At 38.4% G+C, this 16,398-nt stretch overlaps 1 protein-coding gene across 3 annotated transcripts in view; it reads left to right on the top strand.

Annotated features, from left to right (window-relative positions):
* Nucleotides 1-7,746, top strand: part of ANLN (anillin, actin binding protein) — a 56,716-nt gene extending 48,970 nt beyond the window's left edge. For all 3 annotated transcript variants that reach the window (XM_069461594.1, XM_069461593.1, XM_069461592.1), the window contains 2 exons: nt 3,472-3,644; nt 6,408-7,746. In XM_069461594.1, the coding sequence (XP_069317695.1) occupies nt 3,472-3,644; nt 6,408-6,531 (297 nt within the window). In that variant the 3' untranslated portion in view covers nt 6,532-7,746. The remainder of the gene's footprint in view (nt 1-3,471; nt 3,645-6,407) is intronic.
* Nucleotides 7,747-16,398: the final 8,652 nt, after the last annotated feature.

The raw sequence follows: 16,398 nt of genomic DNA, 5'->3' as shown, positions 1-16,398 counted from the left end.
TGTTCAAGACATTCAAAAGGGCTTTAAAAAATTCAGTCAACCTCTGTGTTATCAGTCCAGTTGAAGCTCCCTATGTAATTCTCTCTCTCCCACAGAGATAGCCCCTAACCTAAAATTGTTTATTGTTCCTGTGCATTTCTTTGAATTTTTGTTATACAGTTTGAGTATTTATCTGAAATGCTGGGTTCCAGAAGTGTTTCAGAATCAGGATTTTTTAATATTTGCATTATACTTGCCAGTTGAATGTCCCCTAATCTGAGAATCCAAAATCTGAGATGCTCCAATGATCATTTCCTTTTAGCATCATGTCAGTACTCAAAAAGTTTTGGATTTTGAAGCATTTTGGATTTTAAGATTTTTGGATTTGAGATGCTCAACCTATATATGTATATAAGCAATATATATTATTGTATTTGCATGTTATCTATTCTACTATTTATGGATACTTAGTTTATTTCCAAATTGTTGCTATAACAAACAATGCAGCTGTGATTTTGTTTCTCAGATACGTGGATGAGAGTTCTTTCTTGGGTTTTACCTAAAGTAGCAGAATTGCTGAGTTGTAGGGTTTGTACATCTTCAACTTGACACTAGATTTTGTCACATGATTCTTGAGAATGGTTGTACAATTTTCCTTTCCCACCAGGAGTATCTGAGAGTTCTCAGTTTTTCATCCCCACCAACACTTCATATGTCAGCCTTCTAAACTTTTGTCAGTATGATAGATGAAAAATGTTATCTCATTTTGTTTTTATTTTGTATCTCTTTGATTACTAGAGTAAGCATCTTTTTTTGTGTGTATGGCCATTTATATTTTCTCTCCTATGAATTTATTTTCTATATTTTATCCATTTTTAAAATCTTCGGTAGATTGCAGTTATATTTCTTTAGTCTTAGGCTTGGCATGTCTTTTATCTTTATAGAGTCTTTTCATGAACAGAATTTTCTAACGTTGAGGTAATCAGATCTGTCAATCCATTGCTTTGTTTCTGCTTTATTGAGTCTTAAGAAACCGTCTTTACCATGCAGTCATAAAGATTTCTCTTATACCTCCTTCTAAAGTTACAGAATTTTATACTTCACATTTAATTTACTTAGAGTTGATTTTCTTTTCCATCTGGATAACCAGTGATGCCAGCATCATTGAATGGTCAGTCCTTTCCACATTGATCCACAAAGCCATTTCTGGCATGTATCAAGGTATCATTGTATGGGCAGGTTTATTTTTAGGCTTTCTATTCTCTTTCCTTTGTTTTTTTCTGTCCTAATCTCAGTGACTATAGCTTTGAAATAAATCTTAATATCTGGTCAGGCAAGTCTCCTTACTTGTTCTTATTCAGTAATGTAGTTTCCCGTCTCATCTGCACTGGATACATACATTCTAAGACCTTCAGTGAACGCCTAAAACCATGGATGGAACCGAACCCAATTGCCATCACTCACAGCACATTTCTGTTCATGTCTTCCACCCACAAATTTAATGTCTTTTCCATCTTAACAAAGTACTTAATATGCACTGTGGCCATAATTTTTGCAGTTTGAGGTATGACAACAAAAGTAGCTTGAATTTCTTTTTCCTTCTTCACAATTTCATGGATGGAGGATTTGTTTTTATTGTAGATCTCAGCAACTTCAGCATACAATTTTTTTTTTCTTATGAAGTCAAGAACTTTCATCTTTTCACTTAAAGGAAGCACTTTATGTCTTCTCTTCGGCATATCTGAATTGCCGGCATCACTGCTCTTGCACTTTGGGGCCATTATTAAGTCAAATAAGGGTTACTTGGACACAAGGACTGCAATACTGCAACAGTCGATCTGATAACCTAGACAGCCACTAAGTGACTAACAGGTGGGTACAGCATGGATATGTTGGACAAAGGGAGGATTCACATCCCAGGCTAGAAGATGCGAGATTTTACTGTGCAACGTGGACAGTGTGCAATTTAAAACTTATGAATTGTTTCTGGAATTTATTTCTAGAATTTTCCTTTTAATATTTTCAAACTGTAGTTTACCTCAGGTGATTGAAACTGCAGAAAATGAGACCATGGATAAGTGGGGGACTACTATATTACTATTCTTGGCTCTTGCTTTTTCCATACGCACACACGTGCATGGAAATATTACTTTTTATAACTGAAAATTTCAAATGTACACAAAACAGAAATAGTGTAATGAACTCCTAGTTTCATTAATTATTATTTTTCATGTTTTATTTCTCTTTCCACAACACACATACCTTTTTGTTCTTGTTGCTTTGCTACTAGGGTATTTTAAAGCAACTACTAGAATTTATATCATATCATTTCACCTGTGTGAGTCTAGGCTCCAAGTTTGTAGTGTTGGCAAATGCCCCAAAGGAAGCCAGGGTTTTAGGTTAGCTTACTATTCTGCATTCTCTTCCTCATTGATTTTGGCCTTTGAAGTCTTTTACTTTCTTGTGAGTTCAGTTATCTAACGTTTGGGGAGTTATCTAATGGGAAAACTTTCAGACTATTTAGTGTGCTGTATTTGCTGGAAACATAATACGATGATTTATTTAAATAGCCCCCTATTGTTGTCATTGAATTTGTTTCAAATTTTTCACTATTATGAAAAAAACAGTGACGACCCATGTAAAAATCTTTGTGCATTTATGTATGTATTTTCTTAGGATAAATTTCTTTTAGGTGGAATTGTAGGCTCAGAAGATGCTCAATGTTTTATGCTTTCTGATTGCTATTATCAAATTGCCAGCCAGTAATAGACCATTTTATACTTTCATTAGTCGTATATAAGAATTTCTATTACTCACAGTGACCCCAACCAATCAACAGAGGTTGTTACTGTGCTTTCCAGACTTACATGATCTAACATTTTAAAATGGTGTATTTCATTGTAATTTCTTTTTTAAAATTTCTAATAGAGTTGACACTTTCATTGTCTGTTTATTCATTGTGCCCAAATATGTCCTTTTTCCCATTTGCAGAACCATTTGGTCTCACGAATTTTTATCTCCACTTTGTCTCTTATACCATAGGAATGATATGGCTTCCAACAATCCAAGGCAATTGTTTGGCCTTGCCTGTTATAGATACATAAAAAATATTTTTACATGAAATATATCTAGGTTTCCTTTATAGAAAGGGGAAAAGTAGTAAGTTATAAATAAAAGGTGGTTGAATATGTGTTTCTAATTGTTGAAGATTGTTGAGGTACATGGATGTTCATTATATTGTTGTTTTTATTTTCTGTTTGAATTTTTCTATCATAAAGAGTTTTGTAGGATAGTTGGCAAGAGCTATCAGTTGAGTTCTATTTTTATATTCAGCAAGAAACAATAATAAATATTGAATATGTTTCTATAAATCTAGTGTAACTAAAATTTAATTTTTAAATATTAATTTGTACTAACATAAATACTGCTTAATGCTTAATGACTCAAATAGTTTTATTTTCTACCTAATATTTTTAAAATTTGTTTTTAAAGAATCCCATAGGAAGAATAAATCTGGCCAATTGTACCAGTCGTCAGATAGAACCGGCTAACAGAGAATTTTGTGCAAGACGTAACACCTTTGAATTAATTACCGTCCGACCACAAAGAGAAGATGACCGAGAAACTCTTGTCAGCCAATGCAGGGATACACTCTGTGTCACCAAGTATGTATTGCTCTATAAATATTTCTATCAACTAAATAATTGATTGCCCACTATGTTCTTACCATTGTAAGAAATATCAGAGATAGTCCTTACCTTCGAAAAGTGTATAGTGTTAGTGAGAAAACAAACACCACAGCAGTAAGAGAATAATCTATAACAACTAGAATAGCATAGTTAAGAAAAGTATAGTATTCAGGTTATATCTTAAGTAATCATGGTTTCTAATCTACTCACAGTGTTGGCATTTTCAAGGCAGTTAGCTAATAATCGTTGGGTTAAGTTTAAAGACTTTATGTGTAGTTGAGGCCAGGCTCTGTGGCTCATGCCTGTAATCCTAGCACTTTGGGAGGCTGAGGCGGGAGGATTGCTTTGAGGCCAGGAGTTTGAGACCAGCCTGAACAACATAGTGAAACTTCATCTTTACAAAAAATTTAAAAATTAGGCAGATGTGGTTGTATGTGCCTATAGTCCCAGCTACTTGGGAGGCTGAGGAAGGAGGATCACTTGAGCCCAGGAGTTTGAGGTTGTAGCTAGTAATGATGATGCCACTGCACTCTAGCCAGGCAATAGAGCGAGACCCTGTGTCAATAAATAGATAGATAGATGGATGACGCCATTGCACTCTAGCCCAGGTGATAGAGCGAGACCCTGTCTCAATAAATAGATAGATAGACAGACAGACAGACTTCATGTGTAGTTGAGAAGTCAAGCGTTATTCAAAGAGACTTTACACATCCCTTCCTTTCCATTCCCCAAACACCCTCATTTAATCAGATGACATACGAAAACAATGTCATTCTGTCCTGCATATTTCTGGTTGGAGATTAACAGAATAAAACTCTTGGGAGTGTTACTTTTTCTTTATTAATCCTGAGCTTAAGTATAAGATGGAAAAGCTTATTGCTCAGAGTATAAGATACGTTCTTTTGCTTGGATGCCCAAGAGAAATTTGAAGACTGCCTTCAGTGTGCAAAGTTGTGATTAGGTGACAAAAGTTAGAATTTGACAAAATCTTTAGTAATCTGGATATCGCTGGATATTGTAGACTGGGAGATGGGTAGAACTAGCTTCATAAGTTTCTAATGTGAAACTATTAGAAAGCTACAGCCAAGAGACACTATACTAAAATAGAACAAAGTTGCCGAGAGACTGCCAATTTGTTTTAAAACAGCTAGATAGAGGACCTATTCTTTGGAAATTCTTGATGACTAGATTACTTTCAGATTAATTCATTTTAAATCATCCATTCCTTTCCTTCAGGAACCTTCTATGTAGCGGTGGTATCAGACAGGGCAGAAGAGTTAAAGTGGATTTATAACTTTTGTTTGATGGCTACTCTGTCCATGGCCACAGTCAGTGGGGAGCCAACTAAGTGCAGTATCCAAATATTTCCTGGCCACAGCAGCCCACGTCAGCCCTGTTAAACATTACTCACATTTTTCAGATAACTTTATTTTTTTACTGGCTGCATAAACCCTCTTAGACTTCTCTATAGGCCTTTCCCTGTGGTAGAAACAGCTAGATCATATGATGCTGTGATTACTCTGTCCCTCATTTACTTGTAGTTTTTCTCATTATAACATTATCATAACTCAAATGGGTGCTCCTTTGCCCAAGTATATGAGAGTGGTACATTCTCAATTCAGTCTTGGCTGAGTCCTAAGCTTTGCTTGGTGGCCCAAAACTTATTTCACTTTTTTAATCATAAGAATAATAAACATTCTGCAGTTTTGTGTTCTCTGTTGTATTGATCTGTTTCCTTACAGGGCCTTTTTGACCAATACCTTTTATCTGAATTTAAGGTATCTCATTTTCATTTCTACTAACTAAGCTAGCTAGCTTTCCCTTCTTCAATGTAAAAGATTTCTTTTCTGATCAATATTGCCTACTTCAAAATAGAGACTACACATTTGAACTATAAATGCTCTATTACATGGGGAGGCAATATTTTGCAGTGGAGCTTTGGAATCAACAGATCTAAGTTTTTAGATTTCTACTCAATGACTTCCCAAATGTAACCATGGCAGGCCACTTACCTTTGCTGGTTCTTTGAATTCTCCTGTGTCAAAAGGGAAAAGCAAACTGCACAGAGTGACAATAGGCATTAACGGGTAGACATACTTAGCACAGTGTTGAGCATATGGAATGCGTTAAACAAATGGTCACAATTATTATTTTAAGTATAGTATTCTCTCCTTTGATTACTAGGAGATGATCAACTCACCATTTATTTATGCTTATACCATTTCTAGTACCAATGGGGAGAAATTGTAAAGATGCAGAGTGAGTACAACTTGATGGTCTGGCTGCGAGTTAGGGAATTCCCTCCTTCCCTAGCCCTGCCTGCCTCATCAACTAGTTATCCATTCAACTTGTAGCTAAATATGAATGCAAGGAAGAGATTCTTGATAGAGACAGAGAGGTTAGGACACAGGAAGTCTAAGGATCTTTATTTAGGTAATTTATTGTAAATACCATGTTCTGCTAAAATAGTAGGACAAAAAGAATGGGAGGCAGTGCAAAATAGTATTACCTGTAAAGCCAGGTGAAGGTCCTGTGATTCCAGTAACCAAACTGGGGATAATTTCACTCTATTGGGCTTGAGAGGCACCTCATTATGTGGCTCTGATTATCATCCATAAGAGATGGTAAAGAGTAACCCATTTTACTGGTTTGTTTAGTCATTTTTTTTCCTAGCACGAGTACTTGCAGGTAGGGAATGAGGGGAAAAGAATTCTGACATCGTGTTCTCCGTTCCTGTAGGAACTGGCTGTCTGCAGATACTAAAGAAGAGAGGGATCTCTGGATGCAAAAACTCAATCAAGTTCTTGTTGATATTCGCCTTTGGCAACCTGATGCTTGCTACAAACCCATCGGAAAGCCTTGAATTGTGAGAAATTTCCATGCCGTGTATAAGTTTTTTGAGCTCTTTCATAAATGTATCTTAAGAAACACACTTAAGAGCATCAGATTTGCTGACTGCATTTTATGCTTTAAATACAGAAGGGTTTGTGCCAATATTCACTACATATTATGCAGTATTTATATCTTTTGTATGTAAAACTTTAACTGATTTCTCTTCTGACATTCATAAATGATTGGAAGTAAATTGATTATAGATGATATTGCTAAATCTTAATTTAAAAGGCTTATTTTCCTAGAAATCTAATTTTTCTGTTATTCATGACAAAATATTTTTTTAGAATTAGAAAATTCTGAGTTTTCTTCTTGGAGAAGAAGGTCTTGAAGTAGCAACATCTTCCAGGGATTAGAGACAAAACCCTCAGATTTGATGATCTCTGGCCTCAGGAGTTTTTTCTAAAGGTTGTCATCATTTATTGGTCATTTGTTACCAGAGTACTAAAAAATAAAATGTCTAAGGGCTTTACAGGAACATTTTAATAATGGAGAGGAGAACTTTTACAAATAGCAAATGTGTGTTGGTTTAAAGCTTAAAGCTGCCCTCAAAAAAGCCATGTAGACTTAGGGGATAGTGCGAGATTTGGGAGTTGAGTATTTTATATAGAAGAGTTAATAGTCACATGGTTTACATTTACTCCGTTACTATATGCAGTGTGGTGCACATTTTCATAGAATTCAGGCTTTACTAAGATAATTATTTTTGCTGTATAGCTTACAGACTTCTGAAATACAGTTAGCATGTTAGTTTAGTTTTTTCTGCTCCTGTAACAAGAACAAATGTAAATTGAAAAATCTTTATATAAAAAAACTTTTACCAAGCTGCTATGGATTAATACTTGGCTTGCCAAAGTTCTTGATTTTTTTTTTTAATGTCCACATAAAGATCTAGAAACCCATTTTGAAATCATTTGAAAACTATTAAGTCACATATCACCTTTAAAAGCCTAATGCCTTTTCTTATTATTATAAAATATTGTAAAGCATGGTCTCAACTTTTAAAGACACTTTGAATTTTTTCTGAATTATTAAAGTTATTGAATATCTCATTTATAAACACTAAATTCTGTCACCTCCTGTCATGTTATTTTTTATTCTTTCAAATGTGTTTTTTCTTATGTATATGTAAAAATATATTTTATGACCTCTTACCCTAATAAATACTTGTAAATGGCTAAAGGAATCTGTTACTAAAGAAATAATAGAGTTTGTGTGGTGTGGCTGCTCCACCTCCCTGGCCTGCAGGGTTTCTTGGGTTTATTCCAGAGGAGCGTCTCATTCCTCTTTTTATCTCTAGCCCAGTTCACCTTATTGTGTGTTATTAGGGTTGCCATTGAATACACAGGTAGATGAGGGATCTATTTCTGAGACATTTCAACCAAATATGGTAATTGGACGGGCATTTCAGGAGATGGAGTATGATCACAAGTCCTTAGCAGAGACTAATGGATAAGTGATATGAGTCAAAACAGGGAATAGGTTTGATGGGACTGAGAAGGTCCTTTGTATATATCTGCAGACTTGCATTTATTTTTGAGTAGGCATTCAAAAAGCACAAAGCAAGGTACAAAATTCAAAAGGCACAAAGGAGTTAAAGTTAAAAATTCAGTCTGCTCCCGTTGTCATATCCACTTTTACCAGTTTTTGTGTGTCCTTCCAAAGGATACTATTGCATAGAATGTTTATAGTCTTTTGTTCATAAAAATAATTCCATACGTATTATTTGTTATAAGTTAAAGGAAAAAAACTACAACAGTATCCCTTAGATATAATTCCATCTTAATGTATAGAAATGTCTATAAAGATCAATTTTGGAGGAAATTTATTTTAAGGTGATTATGGGATATCAAGTTAGAAATACCCTGTAAATAGAAAATACTACTGTGAAGATTTCAGTGTCTTCTGCCTAGGGAGGATTGTTGACACCATTAGAATGAATAAGATCACTCAGGTAGTATGATGTGAGAAGAGAAGAAAAAACAAAAGGAGCTCCATTCTTCAGGGGAAAGGTGAAAAAGGATGGATGATGACTGTCTTCTGTGACAGAAAAACAACAGTGGTGTCTGGTGAGACCAAAAAAGAAACTTAAAATTCTGACCACAGAATCAAAGCAGATTAAAGAAAATGTGAACTGATATTTGGAGCTGTCAGTTCAATAAAATGTTTCAGATGAAATATTATCAGGTTACAATAAAGTCCATATAGGAAAGCAACAGATTTGATTGCATTTAAAAATCCTGTCTGATAAATGTCTATAAACAAAGTTCAAATACAAGCAACAGACAAGGGGAAAATGTTTATAACATTTAATAATCAAAGAATTAACATGTAAAAATATAAAGAGCTCCTATGACTGGCTGTTACTGAGCATTTGCTATATAGCAGGCATTATTCTTGGTGTTTTGCATGCGTTATTTCATATCTTCACATGACCCTATGAAATAGACATTGAAACTAAAACTTTGGTAACTTTTCTGAGGCCACACACTTAGCAAGCAGGAGACCAGGATTTGAAACCTGCTTGGGACTTCACAGAGGGAAATTGTGAAGCAGAACAGGAAAAAAAAAAGAGAGAAGAGATCGACGAGGCTTCAACCCAGAGAGGCTCAGAGCACAGTGACGGGGTTGGGGGGAATCCTGTTCCTCCTTCCCGCACACCTTTGGTCACCAGTGGGCTACTAACTTATTTAGAACCTTTTTCATCCTTGCGAGCCCGGGCGCTGCTGCAATGACTGAATGGTGTGGAGAACTGGTGTGATCCTGGAGCTTGGACACTCCATGCAGGCTTCCCTCCAGGGGAGGGGGACTGGAGGAACGGGAGACCTGGCTCTCTTCCATCCAGACTCTTTTCCTCCCCCGCCCCTCCCCTGCCCATTGCAGCCGGGAGGGCAGACTGAGACTTTCGGGAGTAGCTGCCCCTCTTCAGCTGTGGCATCCTCCAGTCTGGGGTTTCCTCAGAGAGTGGGACCCATACCTTCCCCCTTGGCGACCTGTGGTGGACCCAGGGGTGCCTGGTCAGGGAGTTCCCTGCCTGCTGGCACTCTCCGGAGGTACACACCAGCAGGTCAGACACTCAGGCCAGATCCTGTGCCCCCAGGATTTGAGTGGATTGTTAGGGGGGACAAGGGAGAGATTTGAGAGCTTGACTTGGGAGGTGAGGGAGCCCACGTGGGCAGAACTGACAGGAGAATACAGTGAGAGTCTGAGCCACAGGAAAGTTGAGCTGCGCCATTGCTGTGGAGCTCAGTGCATTTGGGCACCCTTTGCAAACAGACACTGAGGGAGCCTCTAGGGGCAAGGACAGCAAGAGGGGCAGAGCTCACACCTAGAACCAGTTGGTGAATTACAGACGGCCCCTCCTCCACGAGCAGTCCTAACAGTTTTGAGAGACGGATTTGTCCCCTCTCCCAGTGGCTTTTCTCAGAGGCCTGAGATATGACCTTTGAGCCCTGCTGAGACTTTGCAGAGCCTTCTAGGCTCACCCAACTTAACCCTGCCCAGCCTCACTCCCTCACTCACCTCTGTTGTGGTGGAGAACAAGCCATCCCTTGGGAGCTATAGGGCCCCTCCCACTGCCTGGGGCATTCAAATGCTTCTCCTAAGGGGCTAAAGCCTATGACAGGCACAAAAGAACATCTCTGCAGTTGGCTCTTTCCTGCAAGTATCAACCACTGACACGGAGAACAATTGTATAGCTCATTACAGCATCTACTGACTCAATCAACAGGGCCTGGCCAATTCTTACAAGCACCACCCACCAACACAGAGATTAAGCTGGGGGTCCCAGTATAACCCACGACACTGGGAAGAGGGGAAGACAGCATAATAGAAGCAACCCAAGAGAGCACTGCTTTTTAGGAGAAGAATAAAAGTTACAGGCATCTTGAGCTGTGAGGGGTCGCCTTCATCCACTGCAGACCTCTAGGCTGACCTGGGAGCTGGTCATTTTCTGTGCAGAGAGCAGGTGCAACAGAGATCTGGTGACTGTCATTCCTGGGTCTCTGCAATAGACGGCATCCTGATCGCTGTGGTGCACAGAGCCAGGTCTGCTTGGGACCCAGCCGTCCAGCAGTTGCCTTTGCATCACCCCTGCTGGGCCTGTGAGGGAGCAGACAGAACAGAAGCTCCCCCATGTTGTGCCCTGTGATTGGGGGCTGAGCATGCCTCGCCCCCACCCCTGCCACCGTGTGGGACCCGAGCAAAGGAGGGGCCACAGATGCCACAGGCACCACATGTGAATCCCTGGGTGACAAGCTCAGCAGGTCCTAGGTGTAGGGGAATAACTTGGGCCAACCAGCAACTCTGGACTGCCTATGAGGTCCGTGGACTGCTGACACAAACCCCTGCCTGCGCAGTTGGGCATCAGTAGTCTCCATGCTGGCAGAACAGCCCTTCATATGTGCAGCTGTGCCTCCGTAAGCCCCAGTGCCAGCTCTGAAACTCTTGCTGTGCCCAAGGCTCTGCCCCTGTAGCTCCAGGGCCCCCGCTGGGCCTGCGAAACCATCCACGAGATTCCAGAGTTGAGCCTAGACCCCAAGACACTACCCCTGAGTCTCCACCACTGCTGCTAGGCTGGCAGAACCTCCCCAAGGTCCAGTGCTTCACCCAGGACCCCCCCAGCCCTGAGGAGACATTACTTCTGGACCTGGGGTTCATGAAAAAGCCCACAGCCTGGTCATCCACGACCACTGCCTAAATAGACTCACCCAGCTGCCACTGCCACCTTAACTGGGTGACCCCACCCAAAGCAATCCCCCACAATAACAGCCATGGTGGAAAGGGTCACATTCAGCCCCCAATGCAAACTTCCAGCAATGAGCTGGGGAACAACCCTCCACACCACACAATCATCCAGCACTGGCTTGAACTGAGACAGTCACAGGGGAATGGGTTAAAACAGAACAACTGTTCTATAGGCTCTCACCGCACCCTCCTGTCTCCTGGTGGGTCAACATTCCAGATTAGGTCACAAAAGCTCCACCTATGGTCCTCCCATTCCCCTAACTAAACAGGAGAGTTCCCAGCAAAGGAAAACCAAGTGCCCTGCAATTGTATTAACCCAGAACTGAGAGAAGAGGAGTGATATGAGAAGAAACTAGCAAAGGAACCCTGGCAATATGAAAAAACAAAATAGCTTGATACCCCAAAGGATCACAATGGAGCTACAGTAACGGACTCCAACCACAGGGAAACTGTTGAAATGACAGAAGTGGAATTCAGAATGTGGATGGCAAATAAGATGAATGGAATTGAAGAGAAAGTTAAAAGCCAACAAAAAGAAGCCAAAAATTTTCAGGAAATTAATGAAAAAGTCACTAAAAGAGCTAGACAAAATAAGAAAGGATGTAATAGAACGTAAATGAAAGTCATTTAGGGAACTTCAAAACACACTAGAAAGCATTAAGCAACAGACTAAACCAAAAAGAATCTCAGAGCTTGAAGACAAGGCTCTCGAGCTAACCCAGTCATGCAAAGAAGCAGGGAGAGTATAAAAAAGTCTGAGTAATCAATGAGAGAGATATGGGACTATGTGAAGTGAACTAACATTCAAATTATAGGCATTCCTGAGGGAGAAGAAGAAAGAGCTAAAAGCATGGAAAACCTATTTGTGGGAATTATTGAAGAAAACTTCCCTGGTATTGCCAGAGATTCAGAAATTCAGGTACAAGGTGGGTATCAAATACCGGGAAGATTCATAGCAAATAGGACATCTCCAAGACACATTATAATCAACCTGGCCAAGGTCAAAATGAAAGAGAAAATTCTATAAGCAGTTAGACATAGGCAACAACTGATCTGCAAAGGAAAACCCATCAGGCTAATAGCAGATTTCTCAGTGGAAACCTTACAAGCCACAAGGGAGTGGGGCCTCATCTTCAATCTTCTTAAACAGAAAAACTGCCAGCCTAGAATCTTGTATCCTGAAAAAGTAAGTTTCACAACTGATGGATAAATTAAGTCTTTTCCAGACAAGCAAACACTGATGGAATTTTTCATGACCAGACCTGCGCTGCAGGAAATACTCAGAAATGGATTATACACAAATCAACACAGTAGATATCCACTAATGTAAAATCTCCCACAAAAACTAAAGCTTACAACTCTTATAAAACAATAACACAAGAGGGGAAACAAAGCAACAAGGAGTACCTTGATGAATAAAACAGCATCTCACATATCAATTCTATTAATTAATGTTAACAGACTAAATGCTCCTCTCAAAAGAAATAGGCTGGCTGAATGGATAAAAAACACAACCCAAATATCTTCTGTCTCCAGAAAACATCTAAACCACAAGGATACACACAGACTCAACATGAAAGGATGGAAAAAAATACTACGAGAAATGGAAACCAAAAGACAGCTGGTATAGCCATTTTCATATCAGATGAAATTTACTTTAAGTCAACAGAAGTAAAGAAAGACAAAGAAAGTCATTATATAATGATAAAGGGAGCAATTCAACAAGAAGACATAACAATCCTAAATATATATGCACCTAACACAGCAGCTCCCAGATGCATAAAGCAAATTTCACTAGAGCTAAGCAAAGAAATAAATAGCAGCATCGTAATAGCCAGGGACTTCAACACCCCACTGTCAGAGTTGGACAAATTATCAAAGCAGAAAATAAATAAAGAAGCACTGGACCTAAACCAGACTCTAAATCAAATGGACCTAATAGACATCTACAGAACATTCTCCCCCCAAAATACTGAATATACATTCTTCTCAATAACACATGGGACATTCTTCAGGACTAATCATATCTTAGGCCACAAAACAGGTCTCAACAAATTCAAAAAAAATCAAAATCATACCATGTATCTTCTCAGATCACAGTGGAATAAAACTAGAAATTAATCACAAAAGAAACACTCAAACCTACACAAAGTCATGGAAATTAAACAACTGCTGAATGATTATTGGGTCAATAATGAAATTAAGATGGAAATCAAAAGATTCTTTGAACTGAATGACAAAGGGGACACAAGCTATCAAAATCTATGAGACTCAACAAAAGCATTCTTCAGGGAAAAATTCATATCCTTAAATGCCTACATCAAAAAGACAAAAGATTACAAATTAACAACTTTATGTCACGTCTCAAAGAACTAGAAAAGGAAGAGCAAACCAAACCCAAAGCCAGCAGAAGAAAAGAAATAACAAAACTCAGAGCAGAACTAAATGAAATGAAATACAAAAAAATACAGAAGATCAATGAAACAAAAAGTTGGTTCTTTGAAAAGATAAAATTGACAGACCACTTGCTAGATTAACCAGGAATATAAGAGAAAGGACCCAGATAACCTCAATCAGAAATGAAAAAGGAGACATTACAACTGATACCACAGAAATAGTAATACAAAACATTATCTATGAATACTATGAAAATCTCTATGCACATAAACTAAAAAACATAGAGGAAATGGACAAATTCCTGGAAACAGACAACCTCCCAAGACTCAGTCAGGAAGAAATAGAACTCCTGAACAGACCAATAACAAACAACAAAGTCCAAGAAGTAATAAATAATCTTCCATCAAAAAAAGGCCCTGGACAAGATGGAGTCACAGCTGAATTCTACAAGACCTTCAAAGAAGAGCAGGTACCCCTACTACAGAAATTATTCTGTAACATAGAAAAGGAGGGACTTCTCCCCAGCTAACTCTATAAAGCCAGTATCACCTTGATACCAAAGCCAGGAAAGGCTACAACAACAAAAGAAAACTACATACCAGTATGCCTTATGAATATATATGCAAAAATCCCCAATAAAATACTAGCAAATTGAATTGAACAGCACATCAAAAAAATAACACACCCTGACCAAGTAAATTTTATCCCAGGGATGCAAGGATGATTCAACATATGTAAATCAATAAATGTGATTCACCACATAAACAGAAGCAAAAACAAAGACCATGTGATCATCTCAATAGATGCAGAAAAAGCATTCAACAAAATCCAACACTCTCTCATGATAAAAAGCCTCAACAAACTAGGCATAGAAGGAACATATCTAAGAATAATAAAAGCCATATATGACAAACCCACAGCCAACATCATATTGCTTATTGATGCCAGTTTGCTTCTACACTCTAGAAAAGTTTAGATAGCCTGAAATTTATCTACTTCTTGAAGATTTTAAAGACTTGCTCCTACAACAACCTAAGCTTGACACCTTTTTTTGAGGTAATTTCTGTATTAGTTATCTATTGATGGGTAACAAATTACCGTAAAACTGAGCGGCCTAAAATGACAACAACATCTTCTATCTCACAATTACTGTGGGTCAGGAATCTGGACATGGCCTATCTGGGTGCTCTGGCTCACAGTCCATCACAGGGCCATGGTCAGTGTGTCAGTCCTGGGTCTACAGTCCATCGCAAGGCTCGACTAGGACGGGGTCTACTTCCAGCTCACTGATCTGGCTGTTGGAAGGATTCAGTTCCTCGGACCATGTTTGATGAGGGACTCAGTTCCTCACTGGCTCTTGGCCAGAGGCTGCCTTCAATTCCTTACCACATGGGCCTCTCCATTGGACAGCTCACCACGCAGCAGCTTCAACAGAGTGAGCAAGAGAGAAGAGCCTGACAGAGTACAAGCAAGGCAGAAGTCTCCGTCTTTTGCAGCTTATTCTTGGAAGTAGCATCCCATTACATTTGCTATATCCTGTTTATTAGAATCAAATCACTAGATGAAGCCACATGCAAGAGGAGGGAGTCACTGAGATTCATTTCAGAGGCTGCCCACCAATTTGATTATAATTTTTCAACTTCTGTGTTTTTGGGCCAATATAATATTTCTACTTCTTAAAGAGATTTGGTAATTGATCTATCTCTAGAAACTCATTCATACTTTTAAGCTTTCAAATGTAAAACTATATATTCTATTTTCAGATAATTTTTTGAAATATATTTTTGGTTATAATCCTTTCTCCTGTGTGTTTTTGGGTTCTCTCAGTTTTATTAAGCTTTTCAAAGAACCTCTACTTTGGAAAATTTTTGTATCTCTCAGTTTTTAACCCATTATTTTTCCTTTTATCTTTATTAAGTCCTTTCTTCTCTCCTTCTTTCCTTGAGTTTAATTTCTTATTCTTCTGACTCACTTAATGCACAGCTTATAACTTAATTACTTCTTATTTAATAATAAAGCATTTAATCTAGGAATTTCATATGTGTACAAATTTACTCACTCCTATATAATGTTTTCATTGTTGTTGTTTTTGAAATAGTCTGTAATTGTAATTTTGATATGTTTTGACCCAGGATTATTTGGAAAAGTACCCACCATCACCATAACAGCTCATTTTTTCCTGTGGTTTAAAATAATATAGTTTTTACTATAGAATTTTGTTTAAAAGTTACCAGAAGGCTAAACAATTTTTATCTACTTGCTTAATCCTTGAGAAACAATATATTTTGAGGCATCATTTATATTAGCAGAGGCCAAGTTGCATTGCAGCAAGTTTTGTGGCTTTTTCACATATTCACTCATTTTACACATTACTATTCACCACATCAGTCTGGTATGTAGATAACTGAGCTGTTAATTTTTTTTTTTTAAGATCTAATAGTTTATTTTGAACTTCCAGTTACATTTTAAAAGTGGCATGACTTGGCCGGGCGCGGTGGCTCACGCCTGTAATCCTAGCACTTGGGAAGCCGAGGCGGGAGGATCGTTTGAGCTCAGGAGCTCGAGACCAGCCTGAGCAAGAGTGAGACTCCGTCTCTACTAAAAAAATAAAAAGAAATTAGCTGGACAACTAAAAATATGTAGAAAAATTAGCTGGGCATGGTGGCACATGCCTGTAGTCCCAGCTACTCAGGAG

The sequence above is a fragment of the Eulemur rufifrons genome, chromosome 29 (genome assembly GCF_041146395.1).
Source record: "Eulemur rufifrons isolate Redbay chromosome 29, OSU_ERuf_1, whole genome shotgun sequence".
Taxonomy (NCBI): Eukaryota; Metazoa; Chordata; class Mammalia; order Primates; family Lemuridae; genus Eulemur; species Eulemur rufifrons.
Note: the sequence above shows the minus strand (reverse complement) of the source record. Positions and strands in the feature narration are given on the sequence as shown.